Below are 21,025 nucleotides of genomic sequence, written 5' to 3' on the forward strand. Positions count from 1 at the left end.
AGGTCTCACCTCAGATCACACATCTTATATTATTGGGCCTCAGCGTTCCCTCATTATTCCTGCAGCTGAGGCCAGCTAGCTTCCCCACCTCAATGATCTCATCTGCAAGTCTTCCGTAGAGCGGGACCAGAGAGCCGCGAGTCCCGCTGACACGCATCCCCAGCCCTTGTTGTCTCCTTACAAAGGCCAGGACAGACTTGCTGTATTTGTCCCGCTACAAGTAGGGGGATGAGGGGAAGGAAGTCCCCAGCACCGCACCAAGTTCACAGCTTCAGAGGCTACTCCCAGTCTGGCCACCGACTTCGGCAGCAGAGTACAGGGCCTCAGATGATTTCACCGTCAGCACTACAATGTTGGCATCCCAGAAGCCAGTGCACAATTTTGCTCCAGTGCGGAGGGGGTTGGTGCCATCTGCCTTCCGCACCAGGCTCGCCTCCATAGCCTCTTTCCAGTGCGCTGGATACTGCTCGTGCCTCGAGTCCAACAGTGGGTGGAGACTACTTCCCACTGTCTCAGCAAATCGTGCAGTCCCCATTTGACATAGGGGATCATCAATACTGCCTCCCAGTGTGTACCCCCATTGACAGGCACCATCTCAAGTGGTTCAGGGGCTTGGAACTGGCAGGATGATGTCAGATCTCAATTTCGGGGCCAGAGCATGTGTTTAGTGGTGCCTCTAGGCCATCTTGTTGGCCATGTACAGTGACACTGGGAAACAGGAACCTGAAGAGTCCAGTGAACTTTCATTTTTACTCTCTGTTGCTCCCTAAATAGAAGTCATGATCCATCTTCCTTTCTTGCACAAAGGCCCAATGATACTCTAGCTACACCATTGAACATAACAATGTTCGGAGGTTCTAAAGATGCTATCCAGTGAATAACATGAAAATAGATCTCAAAATCTGTTAACACCATGAAACAAACAAACATTTTGAGAATGCCTATTGTAGCTTATTGAGATCCAGGATTATGCAAGACAATCCTTTTTTCTCTAACACGCAAAATGTAGCTATTATTTTTATTTATTAAATCAGAGATCAATAGATATTGGAGTCTTTTTTTATATATATATATGCTTGAACTATTTGTATTCGTGTTCCTCTAGTTCTACTACTCTATAACGATTTTATTGTATTTAGCAGCTTGGTTTTATTAATGATTGTTTTGTCTTTAGCGGGCAAGTATACAGCTACAACCCACCATCTCTCTGCCTTGGTTACTCCTGTTGGCCGGTCCTATGAATGTAAAGCTCAGCAAACTCTCACACTGATATCCACTGACCACCAGAAGGCCGTGACACTGCTGTTATCAGAGGTTCGCATCCAGCCCTTTGACATTAAGAATGATTTTGTCTTCAGTGAAGGTAAGAACATTAAGCTACTTTTGTGATATCAGATTGACTATGCTAATGCATGTGTGTGAATATATATTCCCTGAAAAATCAAGGTTAATGTACAATTACGGATAGCTTTGGTTATAACATATTTAGGTATGTTTATAAAAACAGAGAAATTCACTTAAAAACGCACAGTTAAAGTACAGTTATAGTTTCAAATTGAAGCTGAAATTCCACTGGATTTCATAAATTATGGTTAGCTCCACACTCCATAACCCACACCACAATCCTGTAAACCACAATTTGCACATCAAATGTAATGCTGATAACCTCACCCTTCATTAAATTACAAAAATTGTAAATAATATTTCAGATAAGTTCACATACACAATAACCTTAACACAATGAAAGAGGTGGCTATGAATGTAATAATATTTAGCGTTTTAAGCATGTGTTGTTATGTAATTACATTAAGCATTTAGTGGTTGTTACTTATTGGTATAAATATGGTTAGGTCATAAACATTGCATTTGGTGGGAAAGTTATGATTACGGCCAATCCCTCCTGCACATGGCTCATGCCAGTGAAGGTGATGTACTATAAAAAACAAGGGTCCTAGTAGTGAGGAAACATATTTAGACAAGATAAATTCATAGACTAGAGTCAGTACTATAAATTGCATCCGTGCGCCCAGCCGGGCAATGGATGTTTATTTTATATTGGATATAATACTCAGAACTACAATATATACAAACAGGTGATAGGGCACAGTCCTGTACCTATCATTCAAGGGGAAACAAACAAAATAGAGAGGATAGTAGAAATGAAGAAAGGAAAATAACAGGCAAAAAACGAGGGAGCCAATTTTGTGGCTTGCACGTAGTTACATATCATAGCAGGCTCACAATTACAGTGACTACAATTGATTGAACACAGTGGTTACTTATGTAGAACTGTATTTAAAAAGTCAACGTTTCGATCCCCTGGCTCCTAATGAACCGGGATCATCATCAGGACTAATGAAATAGGATTGCCTGGTTTAGTTCCAACCTGTTAAGTAAAAGGGAAACAAAAGGGGCAGAAAAGCAATCAGGACATTGTCCATGAGTAAAATAAAAGTCAACAGCATGTTATTACAGCGAGTGCAACCATCCATGTGCAGGTTTGATGTTCAATCCAGAAGACATCACAAGGGTCGTGTTTTTACAATACACGGGCCAAAATGAACTTAAGATGTTTACAGAAAGTTCGGCGTAGTGACAATAATTGTGACTTGGGCTGAAACTATTCCAAGAATCAAAGTGAGATTGTTTCAAGTAAGCGTCGCAGTGACGGGGCTTACGTGGTGACATTAGTGTTTAATTTCATACTCAAAAACATTCTGATTGTAGAACTATTCGACGTTGTGAAGAACCAATTTGGCTTGTGACTTAGGCTATGACAAGGATGGTGGTGATGGTTTAATTTATAAGCAACTGTTAAAAGCGGGTTTCAATGAGAACCGTTCGGCGCTGTGTAACACACTCAATCAGAATGTTTTTGAGTATGAAATTAAACACTAATGTCACCACGTTAGCCCCGGCACTGCGACGCTTTCTTGAAACAATCTCACTTTGATTCTTGGATTAGTTTCAGCCCAAGTCACAATTATTGTCACTACGACGAACTTTCTGCAAACATCTTAAGTTCATTTTGGCCCGTGTATTGTAAAAACACGACCCTTGTGATGTCTTCTGGATTGGACATCAAACCGGCACATGGATGGTTGCATTCGCTGTAATAACATGCTGTTGACTTTTATTTTACTCATGGACAATGTCCTGATTGCTTTTCTGCCCCTTTTGTTTCCCTTTTACTTAACAGGTTGGAACTAAACCAGGCAATCCTATTTCATTAGTCCTGATGATGATCCCTGTTCTTTAGGAGCCAGGGGATCGAAACGTTGACTTTTTAAATACAGTTCTACATAAGTAACCACTGTGTTCAATCAATTGTAGTCACTGTAATTGTGAGCCTGCTATGATATGTAACTACATGCAGGCCACAAAATTGGCTCCCTTGTTTTTTGCCTGTTATTTTCCTTTCTTCACTTCTACTATCCTCTCTATTTTTTTCCCCTTGAATGATAGGTACAGGACTGTGCCCTATCACTTGTTTGTATATATTGTAGTTCTGAGTATTATATCCAATATAAAATAAACATCCGTTGCCCGGCTGGGCGCATGGATCCAATTTATAGTACTGACTCTAGTCTATGAATTTATCTTGTCAAAATATGTTTCCTCACTACTAGGACCCTTGTTCTTTATAGTACGTGATTACCCATGGTCCTAGTTTACCCATCGGGTCCCCTTGTTTGTTAAAAAAAGAGTGAAGGTGATGTGGCATTTGCTACTATTACTGTTCAGGTGGGTGCTGGGTGCGGCTGTCCAAAGAGCACTGTACAAAGCTCTTGGCCCAGAATTATTGTGTCCGTCATTTTATAGATCTCTTAGCACAGGCAAGCATTTCCTTAACTCAAAACAAGATGTAAGGTCTTCGGATCCACATGGCAGTAGCTTAGTCCTTTTCCCTTCTTCAATGGTGATTCTTAGAGTCTAGGGGGCATATTATCAAGGGATTTATCTCCGCTTTTTTGGCTTTGAAAGCCAAGAAAGCGGAGATAAAATGATCTCCCTATCAGCAACAGGGTGCTAACACGCAAATTCGCATGTTAGCACCCTTTTTCTCTACGCTTCCCCTTGCATCTCTAATGAGATGCAAAGGGGGCGTTCCAGAGAAAAATAATAGGAGAAATGTTGTTAAGCGACATTTCTCCTATTATCAAGGATTTCGCTAACCCTGTTAGTGATAAAAAAAGCATCGCTAACCGCGGTTAGCACTGCTTTTTTTACACCTGGTATTTTCCTGACTTAGCCATGATATCCTATGGAAGATGGATATCATGGCTAAGTTTGTGAGCCCTTATCATCAAGCTAACGCCAAACTTCGAGAGATTATCGTTGGTTTTCCAGCGATAATCTCTCATTTGGCAGTTAGCGCGAGGATTTTTATCACTTTTGAGATAAACCTTGCTAATAGCAAGATATCTCTGCGATAATTTCCGGCGATGCTTAGCGTTAGAAAATTCGTTGCTAAGCATTGTTAGCGATAAATATCGCTAATCGTTGGTAATATGCCCCTAGATTTTTGAGTGGCAGCTTGTTGCAGCCAGAGTCAGGAAGGTATCAATTTTTCCAAATCGCCTTTAGTGGACCACTCAATAAAGAACTTTAAATGCAAGTCTTCTTGAATTCTGCATTCCACTCATTCATTTCATAGCCTCAACCTGGTGTTAACTTAAACCTACTACTTTGGTGTGGGCAAAGGGATGGTGATAGCAGCAATGGGCTAGAAGAATCTTCCTGCTAACCTGAAAAGATATCCTCAGAGCTGAAATGGAGACGTCATTTCCTCTCTGTTTACAACATACTACAGAAAACACGCACTATTGTCAAGGCCAGGCCCACATCTCCGACAATAGGAAGGATCCACCATTTCCGCAGGCACACCATCAATGCAAGTACTATCCAGTCCTGCATGTACACTTGGTAGGCAGAGAAAAATCAATAATTTTTTCTTGCAAAGTTTCTCTAAATTTCATGAAAATTTCACAAAGTAGAGAAATCTGATTTACCAGTATCTCCTGTCACTTTTTTTGTTTTTTACCCATACATACCTTGTGTTAAAAAGTCTTGTATATTACTGCCAGGGGCCTAGATTGAGTATAAAATGTCTCTCCGTGAAGCATTCTCTGTGTGAGTAAATCGCTCACAAAGTGTCCCAGCTCTTTTCAATGGGAGATGTAAGCTAAAAATATTTGCAAAGTGAGGCAATGCATGATTTTGAGAAATGTAATGAATATCATGTTATATGAATTTCAATCATTTTGTGAATTTTGCTACCATAATTAAAATTTCACCAGGGTCTAGTAAGTATCGCTTCTGCTGGCAAAATGGCTAGACGTGCTGCAAAAGTTTCAAGAAAATAAGGCAATTTGATATAGAAAAATATAAGCTGTTATTGGTAGAATTAGAAGGCCTATTAACTAACCAAGTGTAAACTTTCCTGTTTGAGATACATACCCATCTATAACATCAGAGTGGGCTTTGGGAATTCTCACATTATTCAGTGTTCTTTCTACCTGTTAAGTCACATGCAATACATCAGCTTAAGGCAAGTGAGGAGAGAGACTTTATGGTAAACGTGCTCCATACTCCACCAGCCCTTCCTGTTGCCTCATACAAAGAAGTTAATACCTGAGTACCAGAGAATCATCTCAAAACTCTATTCTGTCTAATTCCTCAGGGTGAAAACGTACAACTCAAAGTGTTGCATGTTTCCCCTTGCTGTGGTAGACAATTACACCCATATGAGGTGACAAGTCCATACTCTTGTACATTCTAATGAAAAAACGAGACGTCTGTACTGCTTTATTTCTGGACAGGCCAACCAGTCCACTCGTTCTAGTACTCCAACCCGTGGAAATAGTTCATACGAATCCCAATGCAGAGTTACAAGTTCACCAATAGTTACTGCTGGGTCCAAAAGACTGCTGAATAGGAGGATGTCAGCACTTAGTTACACTGTTACAGGTTTAAGTATAGTGAGACAATATTTTAAAATGGCATGAAAGCATCCATGTTAAGTCTAACCAATCAGCACTCTGAAGGGCCACATGCTGTAAAATTGTGAAATGTTCAAGTAACTGTAGAGCATCTTTCAAAGAAAAATAGCAGTTTGACAAATGCTGCGGTGATAGCATCTCTCCTTTTTTGGTTTAGCTTACCTATTTTGCTCTTTAGGTCCCCATGTTATCAATACTTTCAAGACGTACAATAAAATTACATATAGAGGGAGTTGGATTTGGATCAGCCCATGCATATATTATTCATTCTTTGCCATTCTTTAGGTGGACGGTCCATCAAGCCTGTAGTATTTCAAAGATGGTAACATTGTTCCATTAGGTTTTGGTGATGGGATATCAATTAGTTCTTTTGATGAACTACAGATGTGCCCTGAGAACCAGGGTGTTATTTGATGCTTCTATATCGCTGACATGCTTACATTTTAATTTTTTCTTTTTTTTTGTTTGCCATGGGGACACCATGCCATTCACTATTTTCAATTCCAAATTTATTTGCCTTACTTTTCTGTCATAATTATAATTTTTAGAATTTATGGCATCTTTTGTTCACAGAGTAAAACTATTCACATATGTTTTCTTACATTTACAACAAAAGTACTAGCCCGTTATCAGACGTATCTACTATGCAGCATTTTTTTGTTTAGTTCTAAAAAGAATACTTCATCTTCTAGCTTCTTTTCATAATGGACTTTTTGGAGGGTACCTCTCAATGTTGCTCATGCAGGCTTTTCAGCAAATGGGGCCTAAATACAGTGAGCTTCAGAAGAGTAAACATCATTCACTGCAAGCTATTGGCTGTTTGGCCTATCATCCCACCTCCTACGTGGTGTGTCCTTTGCAATGGATGTGATCCATTGTTTACATTATGTGGAAGGGACTATTTGATGAATTCGGGAGCCATCTTCAAAACAAGGTTTACTCCTCTAAACGCAACACGTTCTGCATTATAAGAAACGTCTTACTTAAAGTATGATATGAAAAGTAAGTATGTAAAAGCTCTATATTATGTGTTTTTGCTATTTTTAAAGAAAATATTTTTTATTATGGGATAGAAAAAAGCTACATAAAAAAATGTTTTTCTTTAAAAAAATATAGCACTTGACAAATATAATCCAGCATTTATAAACTTTTTCTTGATTAGCTGTTTCATTACTTTACTCAGGCTCCCACTTCCTTCCTGAGGACAGATTGGACGGTTTCTTTTCATTGTGAGTGTGCCCCACAAAAAGATTGCATATGTAATCGTGGTCCTTCTTCTATGTTGCTGATTGTATGTGATTGTATGTGCCATTGTGGGTCTTCTTTGATGTTGCTGGTTGAATTTGCCACTGTACTTGTTCTTCTGTATTGGTAGATGTATCTGCTCTTGCAGTCCTTATTCAATGTTGCTAAATGTATGTGCCACTGTAGTTCTTCATTTGTGTTGGTGTTTTTACGCTATTGTGACTATTTTTGTACGTCACTGGTTAGAGGTGCCATTGTGGTCTTTTGTCATTTTGTTTGCTTGTTTGTGCCACAGTAGTCTATGTTCAATGTCACCGGTATGTGTGTCATTGTGGTTCTTCTTAAATACAGTACCTTTATAGAAACTATGGATTCACTCTTGCTAATAAGAAATACATTAGCAAGAGAAGATACAGTGGCTGGCAAACGGATCATATCCTAGGTGAATTTGCAGACACATCCATCTTGACGAATGTGTGACTACAGGGGAGTGTCTCCCTGATCTGCTGGTAGACTTTCAGAAACACCCTGAAGTTAGGATTTCTTCTTCAAAAGGAGACTACAAATAGGGGAAGAGTATTAGGCCTCAAATTGGCTGCATGCCATGATTGAGTAGCTATGCAGGGATGCAAACTGCCCTGACAATGACCTCAGACCCGTATGAGATTTTGAAGAAAGGCTGAAACATGTTGGTACTATTGCAAGGGCGAATTAGTCATTATAAACCTTGATGTTTTGTTTTTAGCCATATCTAGGGTACTCAATAATTAAAAGAGAAGGGAAATTCCTTGGGTATACACTAAGATATTTTTATTAATCAGAATTGCTGCTATTATCCAGTTGTTATTTACATAAGAACTTCAGTCCCGGTTGAGTCTACCACAGTGGTATTCACCTCTGTGGTGTGGATCTTTAGCTATGATGAAGCATGTCATGACAAGTTGAGGGTGAGACATCTACTCCAAAATTTCTTTTGATTTTACTAATGATAACCACCACATTATAAAACAAAATCTTACCTGGTCCTTTTTGTGTGTTTACAATTTAGTACAGGGAGGATACAACCAGGTTCTTTTGTCCGCTCTCTCCCCTCGTGTATGACGCCTTATGCTTGACTGCCAAGATTTTCCTGTCAGTCCCGAATCGGCGAATGTTTGTTGGAAGGACTGCCTTAAATAGGATGGTCCTTCTAATATACATTGGACCATTGGCCCTGAGGCAGATTGGCTGTAGGTCAACAGTTTCTCTGATGAAGCCAGAGGAGCTCTGCCACATTAACCTGGCTCCTCACCGACCTCTGAATGAGGCAGATAAACCAGGAGTTTGTCTTGACTGGAGTTCCACCATTTATGTTGAGGCCCCCACTGCAAAATCTACATGAGGCCATAAATCTGTGAGATTCATTTGTCAACACACTCCATTATTTAATGACACAGTGTATTCGCCAACTGCTAACATTTCAACCACGTTTCTCATAGCAAAACAGATAAACACTCAAACAAGAATAATATTAAACTGAGCAAGAGAGTTAAGATAAGCACACAGTTTTAAAATTCATAATACGGATATTAGCTTCCAAAACGGTTTTCACCATATCTTCTACCTCATACAGCAGTTTGTAGCTTGCTGCATTCAAGCAAATTTCCATTTATTAGATAATCATTTTAAAGTCTTCAAAAACAGGCATGTTTCAGTGCATGTACTACTTTCTTATTCAGCAATTGTTCATTTTCTATATAGATATGTTAGACAATAGCTAAATATGAGGTCTACTTGTGACGTGTTTTAGTAAAAGGTTATTCACAATTCTTTGAGCAGGCCGAGCTTTCAGTGGACAGAGTCAAAGTATAAGCAATTTTGTATTTGTAGAGTATCTAAGTGGCATTCACATGTGTGACTCTCCCACTTTCCATGCTCATCCAGACCTCCTTTAACTCACCACTGTAGAATAGGCTGTACCCCAAATCATTTTGTCCCTGTTCATGTTTTCATTTAGAGAATTTCAGAAGTAATACCTTGTCAGTTTCTACCTAAAAATGTGATGTGTAACTGAAGACATTTGTGAACCACATAGGATCAGAAACCTTCCAGGCATTTGAAACAATCATTTTCCGCTTCATAAATAGAATACATTTATGTTCAGATGGTTCTTGAAAGAATTTAGATTACTGCACAGCCACAAGTCCAAATCCTCACCGCTGCATACCTGTGTAAGTGGTTGGCTTACTGCTGGAGGCGAGTGAAATCCTACTCAAGCAGGAACCACAATCTTTGTCAGGGTGAAGTCAAAAGAAAACCCCAAATTATCCTGTGCTCAAGCTTCTCGTAGCTTGACTTCTAGGTAGTCTCTCGAGACTACCTGGTGGCTTGGACCTCGGAGGTTTCCCTTTTGCCATTGACTCTTTCCGATCACCCCTATGCTTATTACAGTTGGACCTCCCCGTGCTTTATCGGCGCTCCTTCACTTGGAGACTTCCCACTATGGCCTTACTGGATCAAGTCTTCCTAGAGAAGATTAGGCAGGACATAAGTGATTATTTCTCTGACAATGAATGATCAATTGAATCAGCGGGAACACTCCGGGAAGCATTTAAGGTGGTCCTACATGGCTGCTGTATTGCTAAGCAGTCCGGTGTTTTGAAGTCCATCAGACAGTGGCTTCACACTTTAGACTCTCAACTTAAAGACACAGAGAAGGACTTTTTCAATTCAGGCAGTGGGGGCCACCTGGCATTATTTAGAGCGCTGCTGTCTGAATATACAGATGAATCAAACAGAGAAGTAAAATGTATGGGGAAATATAGCACAGCTAGGAAATACTGGGAGGGTGGTACACCGGACAGAACACTGGCGGGCATGCTCCACCCTCGAGAATTGCCAATATCATCACTGAACTCAAAGACGAAGAGGGGCACCCAGTCCGTGGCTCACAACACATACAGACCCATATAGTTGAATTTTACACTAAGTTATATACATCCATAATTCCCACTTCACAAGAGGGACTGTATACCTACCTTGATTCATTAGAGCTGCTCTGGCTTGGCAGGGCACGCAGGGAGTATTTGGATGAACTCTACACTGTTGAGGATATCAAACAAGTAATAAATAGCCTCCCAAATAACAATGCACCGGGTCTGGATGGCTTACCAAACTCATTCTATAAGGCATACAGTGACCTATTGGACGGCAACTGCTGGAGGTCTATCAAGAATCATTGGAAACTGGCCTCCTTACGCCTTCAATGAGTGAGGCCGTAATTCTGACATTACTGAAACCTGACCAGGGTCCAACAAGCCGGGACTCCTACCGCCCGTTATCCCTAATTAATTTAGATAAGAAGATTTTGGCTAAATTAATCGCCCAGAGGCTACAGCCACTTCTCCCCTTAATGTGCTCATTCATTATCTGGACACCCAGGCCACCGCTATAGCAGTTCTGTTAGATGCACCTAAGGCATTTGACTCACTAGAATGGCCTGATCTCTTCGGTGTCTTGACTTGTATGGGACTCAGCCTGGCATTCATGGCTCAAACCAGGCTTCTCTATTCAAATCCTACAGCCCGGCTTATGGTCAACCGTCTCATCTCGGAAAAGTTTCCTATAACAAGGGGCACAGGACAGGTCTGCCCTCTCTCCCCGCTCCTCTTTGCCATTCCAATGGAGCCGCTGGTGGCTCGAATCCGGCAACACCACGCCAATAGGGGTGTGGGTTTTTTGACTATTGGCCTGACTATCTCGCTTTATGCAGATGATATAACGCTCTACGTCCCCATAAATAATATTCTTCCTATGCTCTGTAAACTGACCATATTTGGGTGACTCTCGGGTATCCAGATAAACTGGTCAAAGTCGACTATCTTTCCTCTGACGGAGGGTACAAGTCAGTTCCCGCTGGACTATCCCCTTATGACTGAAGACCCGGTCAAATATCTGGGAATTTGGCTGAGTCAAGATGTGCAGGAGTAGTTGGAGATGAACTTCGGTCACGCCGTGAGCTGACTTGAGGGTAAAATAGACATTTTGGCACGGTTTCCTCTCTCTTTAGCAGGCAGAATAGCCATAGCTAAGATGGTTGTGATGCCCACATTTTTATATCTATTTGTCTACTTCCCATTATTCTTACTCGGGCATTCTGACAAAAACTTAGATCCTTGATGATTAATTTGGTATGGGCTGGTAAACAGGCACGCATCTCCTGGGAGCTCCTTACTATGCCTCTAAGTCAGGGTGGAATGGGAGCGCCGGATATTTCCCTGTATGCCTCCTGTGTGCAGGCTCAGTTCCTGCATCAGTGGATTTTCCTACACCATTTCAACCCCACATAGCAATTGAAATGGACAAATCCGCGTCGGTGCCCCTAAACCTGGCAGTGTTTTCCAAATTTAAAAGACCACACAATAAATACCACCAAAACGCTATGAACGGCATTGGACAATTTATGCATTCAGACTAAACATGACCTGTTATTTGCTATTTCCGCCCCCGTGCCATATACTCCTCAGATGACGGCGCTGGCGAGTGGCGGAGAGGTAATGCGAGCTGAAAGGTTGGGGTGGAAGAGCTTTGCAGATTTATACCCTGGGGAATTTTTATCTCCCCTCCACGCAAGGTGGGGACAGGTGCCTCATATTTTTCTGACCTGCTCCTCTACTATAGGATTCGTGCTACTTGTCGTAAGATGCATGGCTCCTTTCCTGCGACTCCACCTACACTAACCGCACTAGTGGGGACACTGATGCATACCTTCCAGCATAGACTAATCACACGCCTGTACAATGCCATGCAATTGCCTTATCCTGCAGCCATACAAAAGTCTGTGGAGGGCTGGAATGAAGACTTACCTATGCCGCTGACTGACGACCAATGGAACTTTTGCTGCGGGCAGTTGGAAATGCTTTCCCCAAATTATAAGCTTTGATTAATCCACTTTAAATTCCTGCATAGGTACTATAGGACCCCTGTAAAACTACTACGCATGGGCCTCCGGGAAGACACCAAATGTTAGCAATGTAATGCGCCACAGGCCCCCTTTTTACACAAGGCTAGGCACTGTCCCAAACTGGCAAAGTACTGGGAGGATATTTTTGCAATAATTAATAAGATGCTAGTCCTTGGGCTGGAGCCCCTGTTGGGCATCTTAGCATATATGAAGGACACCACTGTGGGGACTCGCCGCCTACTGGCGATGCTGCTTCTGCTGGCGAACAGACCGGTGGCCATGTCTTGGGGGAGTTCCACAGACAAAGGCCTGGATTGCTGACATTACACACTGCTAGGAGCACCTCAATACGTTCTGAGAGCTGATGCCGATGGCATCCAGATCCCGCGATATTTGGGGTCCCTTTCAAGATTGGCTTAAAACTCAGATGCACATGACTGGAGAGACAGTTGAATCTTAGGGGCACAGCACATGAGGTGATGTGAAGTATGTTGTGGGGTGGGTGGTTGAGATGTGGTCTGGGGGCGCGAGGCCACTCATGGTCAACTGTAGCCATTTGATGCTGTCTAGCCGGATATTCCACCTTAGCAGTCTGTTTTTGTCAATAATGTGGTCTCTGTCACAATGCTCTAGTTACTACATGCGTTCATGATGCTGAACTGTTCACTCCATTTTTTGTAGGTGGTTGTGTGCTTTTCTTTTTTATTTGGTATGTCCTTTTTCTCTTCACCATTTACTGGGGCGTGATTATATATTAACATGGAAACTGGATTTGATATGCATGAGTATGCTCTGTATTCCTTGTTGTACTGGTTTAATAAAAACTCAATAAATAAAAAAATAAAAAATAAAAGCTTCTGGTACTTGGCACAGAGTAGTCAGGCTTAACTTAGAGGCAATGTGTGAAGTATTTATTCAGCCCTTCAAACAAAAATAAACTTAAAACGCAACAAAAGAAAATACCACACCAATTTAGAAAAATAGAATAAAATAAAATAAATTATTTGAACCCAAAACTAAAAATAACCAATTAGTTGGACTGGAGATCTGCAATTTTAAAGGTTTAAGTGCAAATCGAGCCAAAAAACACAAAGTGACAACTGTTGCTACCTGGTTGTGTGAGACTGGATGTAAAGTCTGGTTCCTGATCCTGCTCATCCATATCAGCCTCCTCACCATACTCCTCTGCTGCTGTTAGCAACTGGTGAACCTTCCACCAGGCCCTCAGAATTTCCCTGCAGCTCCAACGTCTTGGTACCCTTCTTGGCAGGAACTTCTCTCTCCGTGCAGAATTGTTTGGGCTCAACCACAGTGTAATTTTCCAAGTTGGCCAGCTTGAGTTCCATTGCTTCAGGTATGGTCACAGACAGTCAGGTAGTAGTAATGAGATTAAATTTGGAAAAAGCAAAGGAAGCCAATCAAGGATAATTAAAAAAACAAAACTGGAAATGGTCGCAAATTATTTAATGGGGATGGTAGTGTAACACAAAATTACAGGGTCCATGTTAGTCCCATTGAGTTATGTTTGCAGTGTAAGGTGCCGCAAGGAGAAGGAAGAGCATCACAGGTTGCTGTCTAAGTAGCACGAGGAGCAGGCTCGGCATTGTGGACAGTCTTTGCTGTAGCAAAAAGTTTATGTCTGCGTCGCAGACAGTCCTTTCTGGTAGTACACGTTGGTGGTCCCCGTGAGCGATCCATGCTGTAGTGTGAAGATTTGGTTTACCAGAACTTCGCATGATGGGTGCAGACAGAAAGGTTTTGGCACCAACGGGCACATTCGCAGACGTGAAGAGCCCAAAAACTGCAGTGGAGCCCAACCCCACCAAGGGTCCAAGACCTGAGGGACATCACTTGGGGGGTCAGGTACTCATTCTAGCAGAGGCTAGCAGGGCTCAGGCAGGTCTAGTTGCTGGCCCAGGCAGCAGATCAGCTGGGCAGTAGCAGGGAGCCTCCAGAGCTTGTTATTGTTCCTGCAGCTCAGAACAGGAGTTCAGCTGGCTGACGGTTGGAGTCACTTCAGCCAGGGTGCAGGTCCATTCTTCCTTCTCAGCAAGCAGAGCAGCAGAGCAGCCGAGTAGCAGGGCAGCAGAGTAGCAGTCCTTCTCACAGCAAAGTGGCACAGCAGTTCTTCTTCTGCATGATTCAGATGTTCAGCAGTGTACTGAAGAGTTGGTGTCAGAGGTCCAATGTTTATACTTGGTGCCCCCTTTGTAGTGAGAGAAGCTTCTAGAGGTTTACCTATGAGGTGCACAGGTTTCTTGAATTGCATGCTTTGGCGCAAGACTAACCACAGGGGATATGCAATCCTTTGTGCGAAGGTAAGACATCCTATTCAGGTGTAAGTGGGGCTGTGCTTAACTTTCTCCCATCCTGCCAGTGATTGCCCATCCAGGCACACCCAATCTCTCTATTGTGTGTGGCTGACTAGGAGGAACACTAGAGTGACCTAGAGACACACTGCAGGCACTAAATGGTTGCAGTAGCAAAATGCTTCTTTTTAAAAGTGGTATTTTCAAAATTGTAATAAAAAATTTGACTTCACCACCAAGGAGGATTTTTTTAATTACAATTCCAAAGCAACAAAATATGATCTGTTTACCTGTTCCAATTTGGAAGTTACAGCTTATTAAATGTAACAAGGTAACTCCATGTTTAGGCAAGGTAGGGCTTGCCCTACTGAAAATCGAATTTAAGGGTTTTTCATTATAAAGACATGTAAACCTTAAAAGTACATATCCTACTTTTTAAAGGCACTGCACCCTGCCCTTTGGCTGTCCAGGCCTACCCTAAGGGGGACATATATGTATTAAAAAGGACGGTTTGGATTTCAAAAGATTTAGTTTGCCAGATCGAAATAGTAGTTTAAAACTGCACACACAGGCTGCAATGGCAGGCCTAAAAACAAAGGCTACTTAAGTGGATGGCACAATCAGTGCTGCTGGCCCACTATTAGCATTTGAATTACAGGCCCTGGGCACATGTAGTACCACTTTACTTGGGACTTATAGGTAAAGTAAATATGGAAATTGGGGACAAGCCAATGTTGCAATGCTTAAAGAAGGGTGCACACACACTTTAGCACTCTTTAGCTGTGGTAACATGTGCAGAGTCCTATGGCCAGCAAAACAAAGTCAGCAAAAACAGGAGGTCTGAAGGCAAAAAGTTAGGGGGAGTTCAGAAAAATATGGAAGGGTAAGGCAACTGTCCTATGCAGTCATCAGCTGGGTGCATGTTTTCCAGATGTGTTTGATCCCCCTCTCGTAAGCATTTTAAACTGTCAAAACTTTCCTATTCCAGTTGTAGAACACTATAACTATACAAGTTAATCTGAGAATGTTTGTGGTCTACAAAACATTTAGGCAAGAAATCGCCAACTCTGTTCCTAACAAATACATTAATGTGACTCAAAAAAAAATATTACTCTATTCTGTAACTGATATAGTTGACCATAAAAGTTCATATACCTAGATCAATACAGGTTAAAATACCAGTTCCTACAATCATTAAAAACCATATCAAGAACATCACAGAATAGATTTGCGGTATTTCAAAACATGTTTTAAAAATACAGTTACAGAAGCAATAATAAATTCATTCTCTAGCGACTGCAGAAAACAAAACACTAGTTGACATTGTCTCAGACCTGATCTTTTTAAAACTGGAATAATCCACGTTTTTCTAGGGTTTGAATAAAATGTGCAAAAAAACATTATATGTAAAGTCGATTGGGTTGAGACATCATCACAGGGACATTTACATAAAATTCTTGACCAATCATTTGGTGCGGGAAAATTCAAGCTTCTGTTCAAAATATTCAATCTGAACCGGGTCACCAAAAATTTCTCATAGTCATTTGTTATCAGGGTGATATTCATTTGTATAGCAGTAGTTGTACAGGTCATAGAATATGTTTGGACAGTGGACTTCTTTATTTCTATGGTGTTTCTAATTTCGCCCAAGTATTGTATACAAATTGCTTTAAAATATTTCCTAGAAACAGTACACAATGTTTGCGGTTCTTTATAATATCCAGGACGGCCTAATTTGGTCAGGAAAATTCTTACATATTCAAGGCAACTTATCCGCCTGACACCTTCCAACGCCTGGGCGTCTGTTAATATGAGGCGGTTAAAAGCCGTCTCCTCTGAAGTCCAAACTTTGTGCCAGGAGGATAGGTTGGATCTTAGTTAAATCCCCCAAATAGGGCATACCCAGTTCTTGATGGCATATGTAGTTTGATGTACTATCCGGGACTCCCAAAAGTGACCTGAGGAACTTATTTTCGGCAGATTGCAATATGTTTACACTTGCGTGGCCCCATATTCCTGCTCCATAAGTGCCAATAGTCACACATTTAGCTCTGTAAATCTGTAACACTTCAGAGGGGCAGCGTCAACCTAGTTTTCTACTGAAATTTTGCAGAGCCATCAGGGATTTAATAAATAAAAGTCTTCTGGCCTTGATCGCCTCGGACCAAAGACCCGAGTGGTCAAATAAAATTCCAAGATAGGAAAAGGTTGTAACGCTATCTATTGGCTTAGATTGTATGAATAGGGTTTTTGTCTTCCCTTTTAGACCAGCCCCGCAGTTCATTTTGTAAGTCTTCGAACAGTTGATGGTAAGACTCAAACCTGACATGTAATTAACAAACGTATTAACAACGTTCTACAATGCATTTGGAGTGCGGGCCATGAGGACCGCATCATCAGCATACATGAAATAGGGTATAGGCCGGGACCAAGCTGCTGGTAGATACTTACACTCCTTGACTAGAACAGTTTCTAGGTTATTTATATGAAGTGAGAAGAGAAACGGGGCTAAGAAACACCCTTGTCTTATGCTCCTCATCACTTTAAAGTGCTTGGAGCACCCCCCCCACCGTACCGAACCCTGGCCCTTGCCCCTGAGTATAATTGTCTTAATAAAGTGACTTTTGGGGCATCTGCTCCCATCTCCTCTAAAACCGACCAAAGCTTCTCATGATTAACGCTGTCAAATGCCGCTGTTAAGTCCACAAAAGTTAAATATACATTTTCCCTTTTGGCCTTTGTATACTTATCGATAAAAATGTGTAGATTTAGGCCGTGTTCGATTGTACCCAAGCCTTTTCGGAAGCCATATTGGAGATCACTTAATATTGACTTCTCTTCCGCCCACAGCTGTAACCTATCTAGCAGGACTCGCCCCGCTATCTTAACTGTGGTGTCCAGCAAAGAAATTGGGCGGTAACAGGCCTTTTTTAAATATGGGCACTTTTATGGATTCATACCAGGTCGGTAGGAAGCCTCTTGAGCAGCAAGCATTAAAGACCGGCGTTAGTAGTGGGCCCCAGAATTCTACATTAAATTTAAAAAGATCTACTTGGATCCCATCGGGCCCCACGGCCTTCCCCCCCTAGACTTGAGTTTATGGCGGAAATTACCTCAGTAAGAGTGAAATGTAAGGGTAATAAGAGGGTGGTTGATTTCTACCTCAATTGCCGAATTGTTCTGGTCTGTTTGGATCAAATTTCCATATAGGCTTGAATAATGAGTGATCCAATTGTGCTCGGTTATTGCTATCTCTATTATAGCATTGTCACTTCCAGCCAGGAAGGGGGCATTTACAGCCTTCCAGAAGGCTGATGAGTCACGGTTGATCAAAGCAACGTGTAAGGCCTCCCAAGCATCCTCTCTTAAGGCAGACTTTCTTACCTTTAATTCCCTCTTTATTCATGTCTTGCCTTTCTAATGTGGTCTAGATCTTTCACTTTAGCATGCAAGGCATTTTAAAGTTTAGTGTGGGCCTCCGTACACTGATTGTCAAACCACCCTTGTTTGATATTACTATTCTTTCTCTTTTTTACATGTAAGGGTTCTTTAACAAAGTTAGAAATATTTAAAAAACTATTTATAATTTCTTGATGTGATGAATACTTATTTAAGCAAATTGAAACATCTTTGGAGCATCCTTTCACCACTTTCTCCATGAAAAATCCTGGGTCCACTTTTGCCTATTTAAGGGCATAACCATTTTGTCTGGACAGGTTAATATTTTCCACAGAATATACTGGGTTACCACTGGTCTTTTTAAAGTTTTTATGCACCAACAGATCCATACTAATAGGAAAATGATCGCTTAGAGCAATCTCGTGTATAATAAAGTCCTTAATATAAGTGGAATATTTACTTGAGACTAGAACGAAATCTATTATTGTAAAAGTAAAAGTCGGACGAAAAGGGGACATAAGAGAACATAAGCTATTTGCCAAACCCATATCAAGTTCAAACATAATATTGTTTAGGAGATCTCCTTGCCTTGTATGAGAGAAATGGGGGAAGCTTGAACCCTTTTCATAACCTATGCCACAGAACCCTTTATCAAAATGTGGGCATAGATATGAGTTCAACCCCCCCCCCCAGATAACACACACATGAACCAGTTTGTAAATTATACAAATCCCTGCACATGCGTCCGTCAATTGGGTCACTCGAACAATTCAGGTGCCACATTATTATAAAAATTCCTTAACACAATACAAAAATCTCTATCAATATGCATGCTGATAATCTGGTAATGCTTATCTGACATGTTAAGAACTATCTTTCCTATGCCCAAGAAGTTAGAGACATAAGTACAATGACCACCTTTGGCTCTGCCAGATGATGATTGGATGGCTGCAGTATGGAAAGTTTTATAGCCCGTGAGATGATCGGCTGTGTCGCCCAGGTCTCCTGAAGGCTAAAAATTTCAAACTTCCTAGTAAAGTCAATCCACAAGGTATTTGTAACTTTAGAAGTTAAGCCTGCCACTTTCCAAAACAGGAACAGGCTGGTGTTCACCTTACCTAGGCATTTTTTTCCCTATTCCTTCTGCCCCTATAGATAATATTTGATCATTTTGTGCAGTGAGGGGATGAGCTTTGGATGCGGGCAGAGAGGGGTCAGGCAGCTGTGCTTATTCTGCTTGACCTGTCTGCCGCATTCGATGCGGTTAACCATGGGATCTTGCTGAGAAGGATGAGTGAGGTGAGGGTGATGGGTTGTGCTTTGAGGTGGTTCCAGTCCTTTCTACTGGATAGACAGCAAGCAGTGTCCCTCTCCCCTTATCAATCTGCCTTCACCAATATCTTGCATGGCGTGCCACAGGGCTGGGCAATCAGCCCTATCTTAATTAACATCTATATGAAACCCTTGATTGCGGTCATCAAAGAACATAATATTAATATCGTAAATTATGCTGAGGACACGCAGCTAATTCTCTCCTTTGAGGGAGATCAGTCGACTTCACTGGAAGTGTTTCATAGCTGCCTGCGTGACACAGCGCGTTGGTTGAAGGAAAACTCGCTGCAATTTAATGCGGGTAAGACCGAGGAGCTCTACTGCTCATCGGATAGGGTTCCTTCGATGATGCCCAGTAATTTGTGGTCCACAGACACCTCGACCGCTGTTCAGCCTGGTGAAACGGTTCATAACCTGGGCGTTATGTTTGACATTAAGCTAACTATGGAGGCTCAGGTTACATAAACGGTGGCCTGCTGTTTCGCCATTATTAGATCACTGTGGAAAATCTTTCCTCTGCTGCCCCCTCAGGCATGTGCGTTAGTGGCACGTAGCACCATTCTTAGCAGACTAGATTATTGTAATGCCCTTCTGCTTGATTCCCCGAAATTTCTTCTGGATAGATTGCGGAGGATTCAGTCAACGGTAGCCAAGCAAGCCCTGGGGTGGCCCAGAAGGTCCTCTTCCTCCTCGGCCTTGGCAGAGCTGCATTGGCTCCTGTTGAGACAGAGAGTCCAGTTTAAGTCCCTCTGTTTAATTTTTTAAATCGTGCATGGGCTGGGGCCTGTCTCTATGCAGAGTAATTTTGAGTGGTATGTTCCTGCGCGAAGTCTACAGTCTTCATCGGCGCGACTGGTTAAGATACCGAGGTTCAGGAAAGTTAAGTTTGGTGGTAGATCCTTTGGTGTGGCAGCAGCCAAACTCTGGAACGAACTCCCATTGGAGCTTAGACGAGTCAGTGACCTCTTTCCTTTTAGAAGGAGATTAAAAACTTGGTTGTTTCCCAAGATTTAGCTGATGTCTCTTTCACTCCTTTGCTGTACTCTGAGTTTGCTAGCACCAGGATGCCTGCTAGGTGACAGTGCGCTTTACAAATAAAGTAAATAAATAAATAAATAATAATAGACAAGGCCGTCGTGTTCCGTGCTATATCTATGGCAGCCTCCACATACTTTATCCCATCTTCATAACAAAGATTAATGTTGCCATTTGTGTACAAAGATAACCCATGCCCCATGATAAAAGTTGACTTTTCTATATCTAGCCTGTCATGATGCCTTAGGGTTATCATTTGCTGTCAATCTACTGACTCGAGATTAGTTGGGTGTCAAAACAATTGTGTGTAGGGATATTCCACCAATGCCTATGCTGCATAACTAATGGTACTCCATTAGTAGGTCTAATATCGTATGTTGGCCTGTAAAAGTAGCCTAGTGGGACTATGTTAATACCATTCCCTAAGTTAGATTGGCGTCCCATTCTGCTCAAGATCTGTTCCACCAAAAAGGGGGTTTTAAAGGTTAGCACCACACTATCTCCCTGACAGCTTTTCCGTTCCCTACCCACCCAGCTTACTCTCCTAGCTATCTTAAATTCAACAAATAACCTCTTGGTGAGGCCCGTCCTTCCCCCGAGCCAGTGCAGCAACCTGTTCCTAAGTGTCTCCCACGATTTGTCTACCTCTTGTTGTAAGGTAGGGACATTGGTTAGAACCACCACATATGGAGTCGCCGCCGGTGGTAGTTCTAAGCGTTTTAAATTATTCTCCTCCACGTTTTCTTTCCCATACCTTAAAA

General features: G+C 41.8%; 1 protein-coding gene across 1 annotated transcript in view; it reads left to right on the top strand.

Moving 5' to 3' along the window:
* LAMP5 (lysosomal associated membrane protein family member 5) overlaps positions 1–21,025 on the top strand; it is a 115,306-nt gene that overhangs the window by 79,112 nt on the left and 15,169 nt on the right. The window contains exon 5 of the mRNA XM_078647083.1: positions 1,175–1,363. Within this exon, the coding sequence (XP_078503209.1) occupies positions 1,175–1,363 (189 nt within the window). The remainder of the gene's footprint in view (positions 1–1,174; positions 1,364–21,025) is intronic.

This window comes from Lissotriton helveticus, chromosome 6, assembly GCF_964261635.1.
Source record: "Lissotriton helveticus chromosome 6, aLisHel1.1, whole genome shotgun sequence".
NCBI lineage: Eukaryota > Metazoa > Chordata > Amphibia > Caudata > Salamandridae > Lissotriton > Lissotriton helveticus.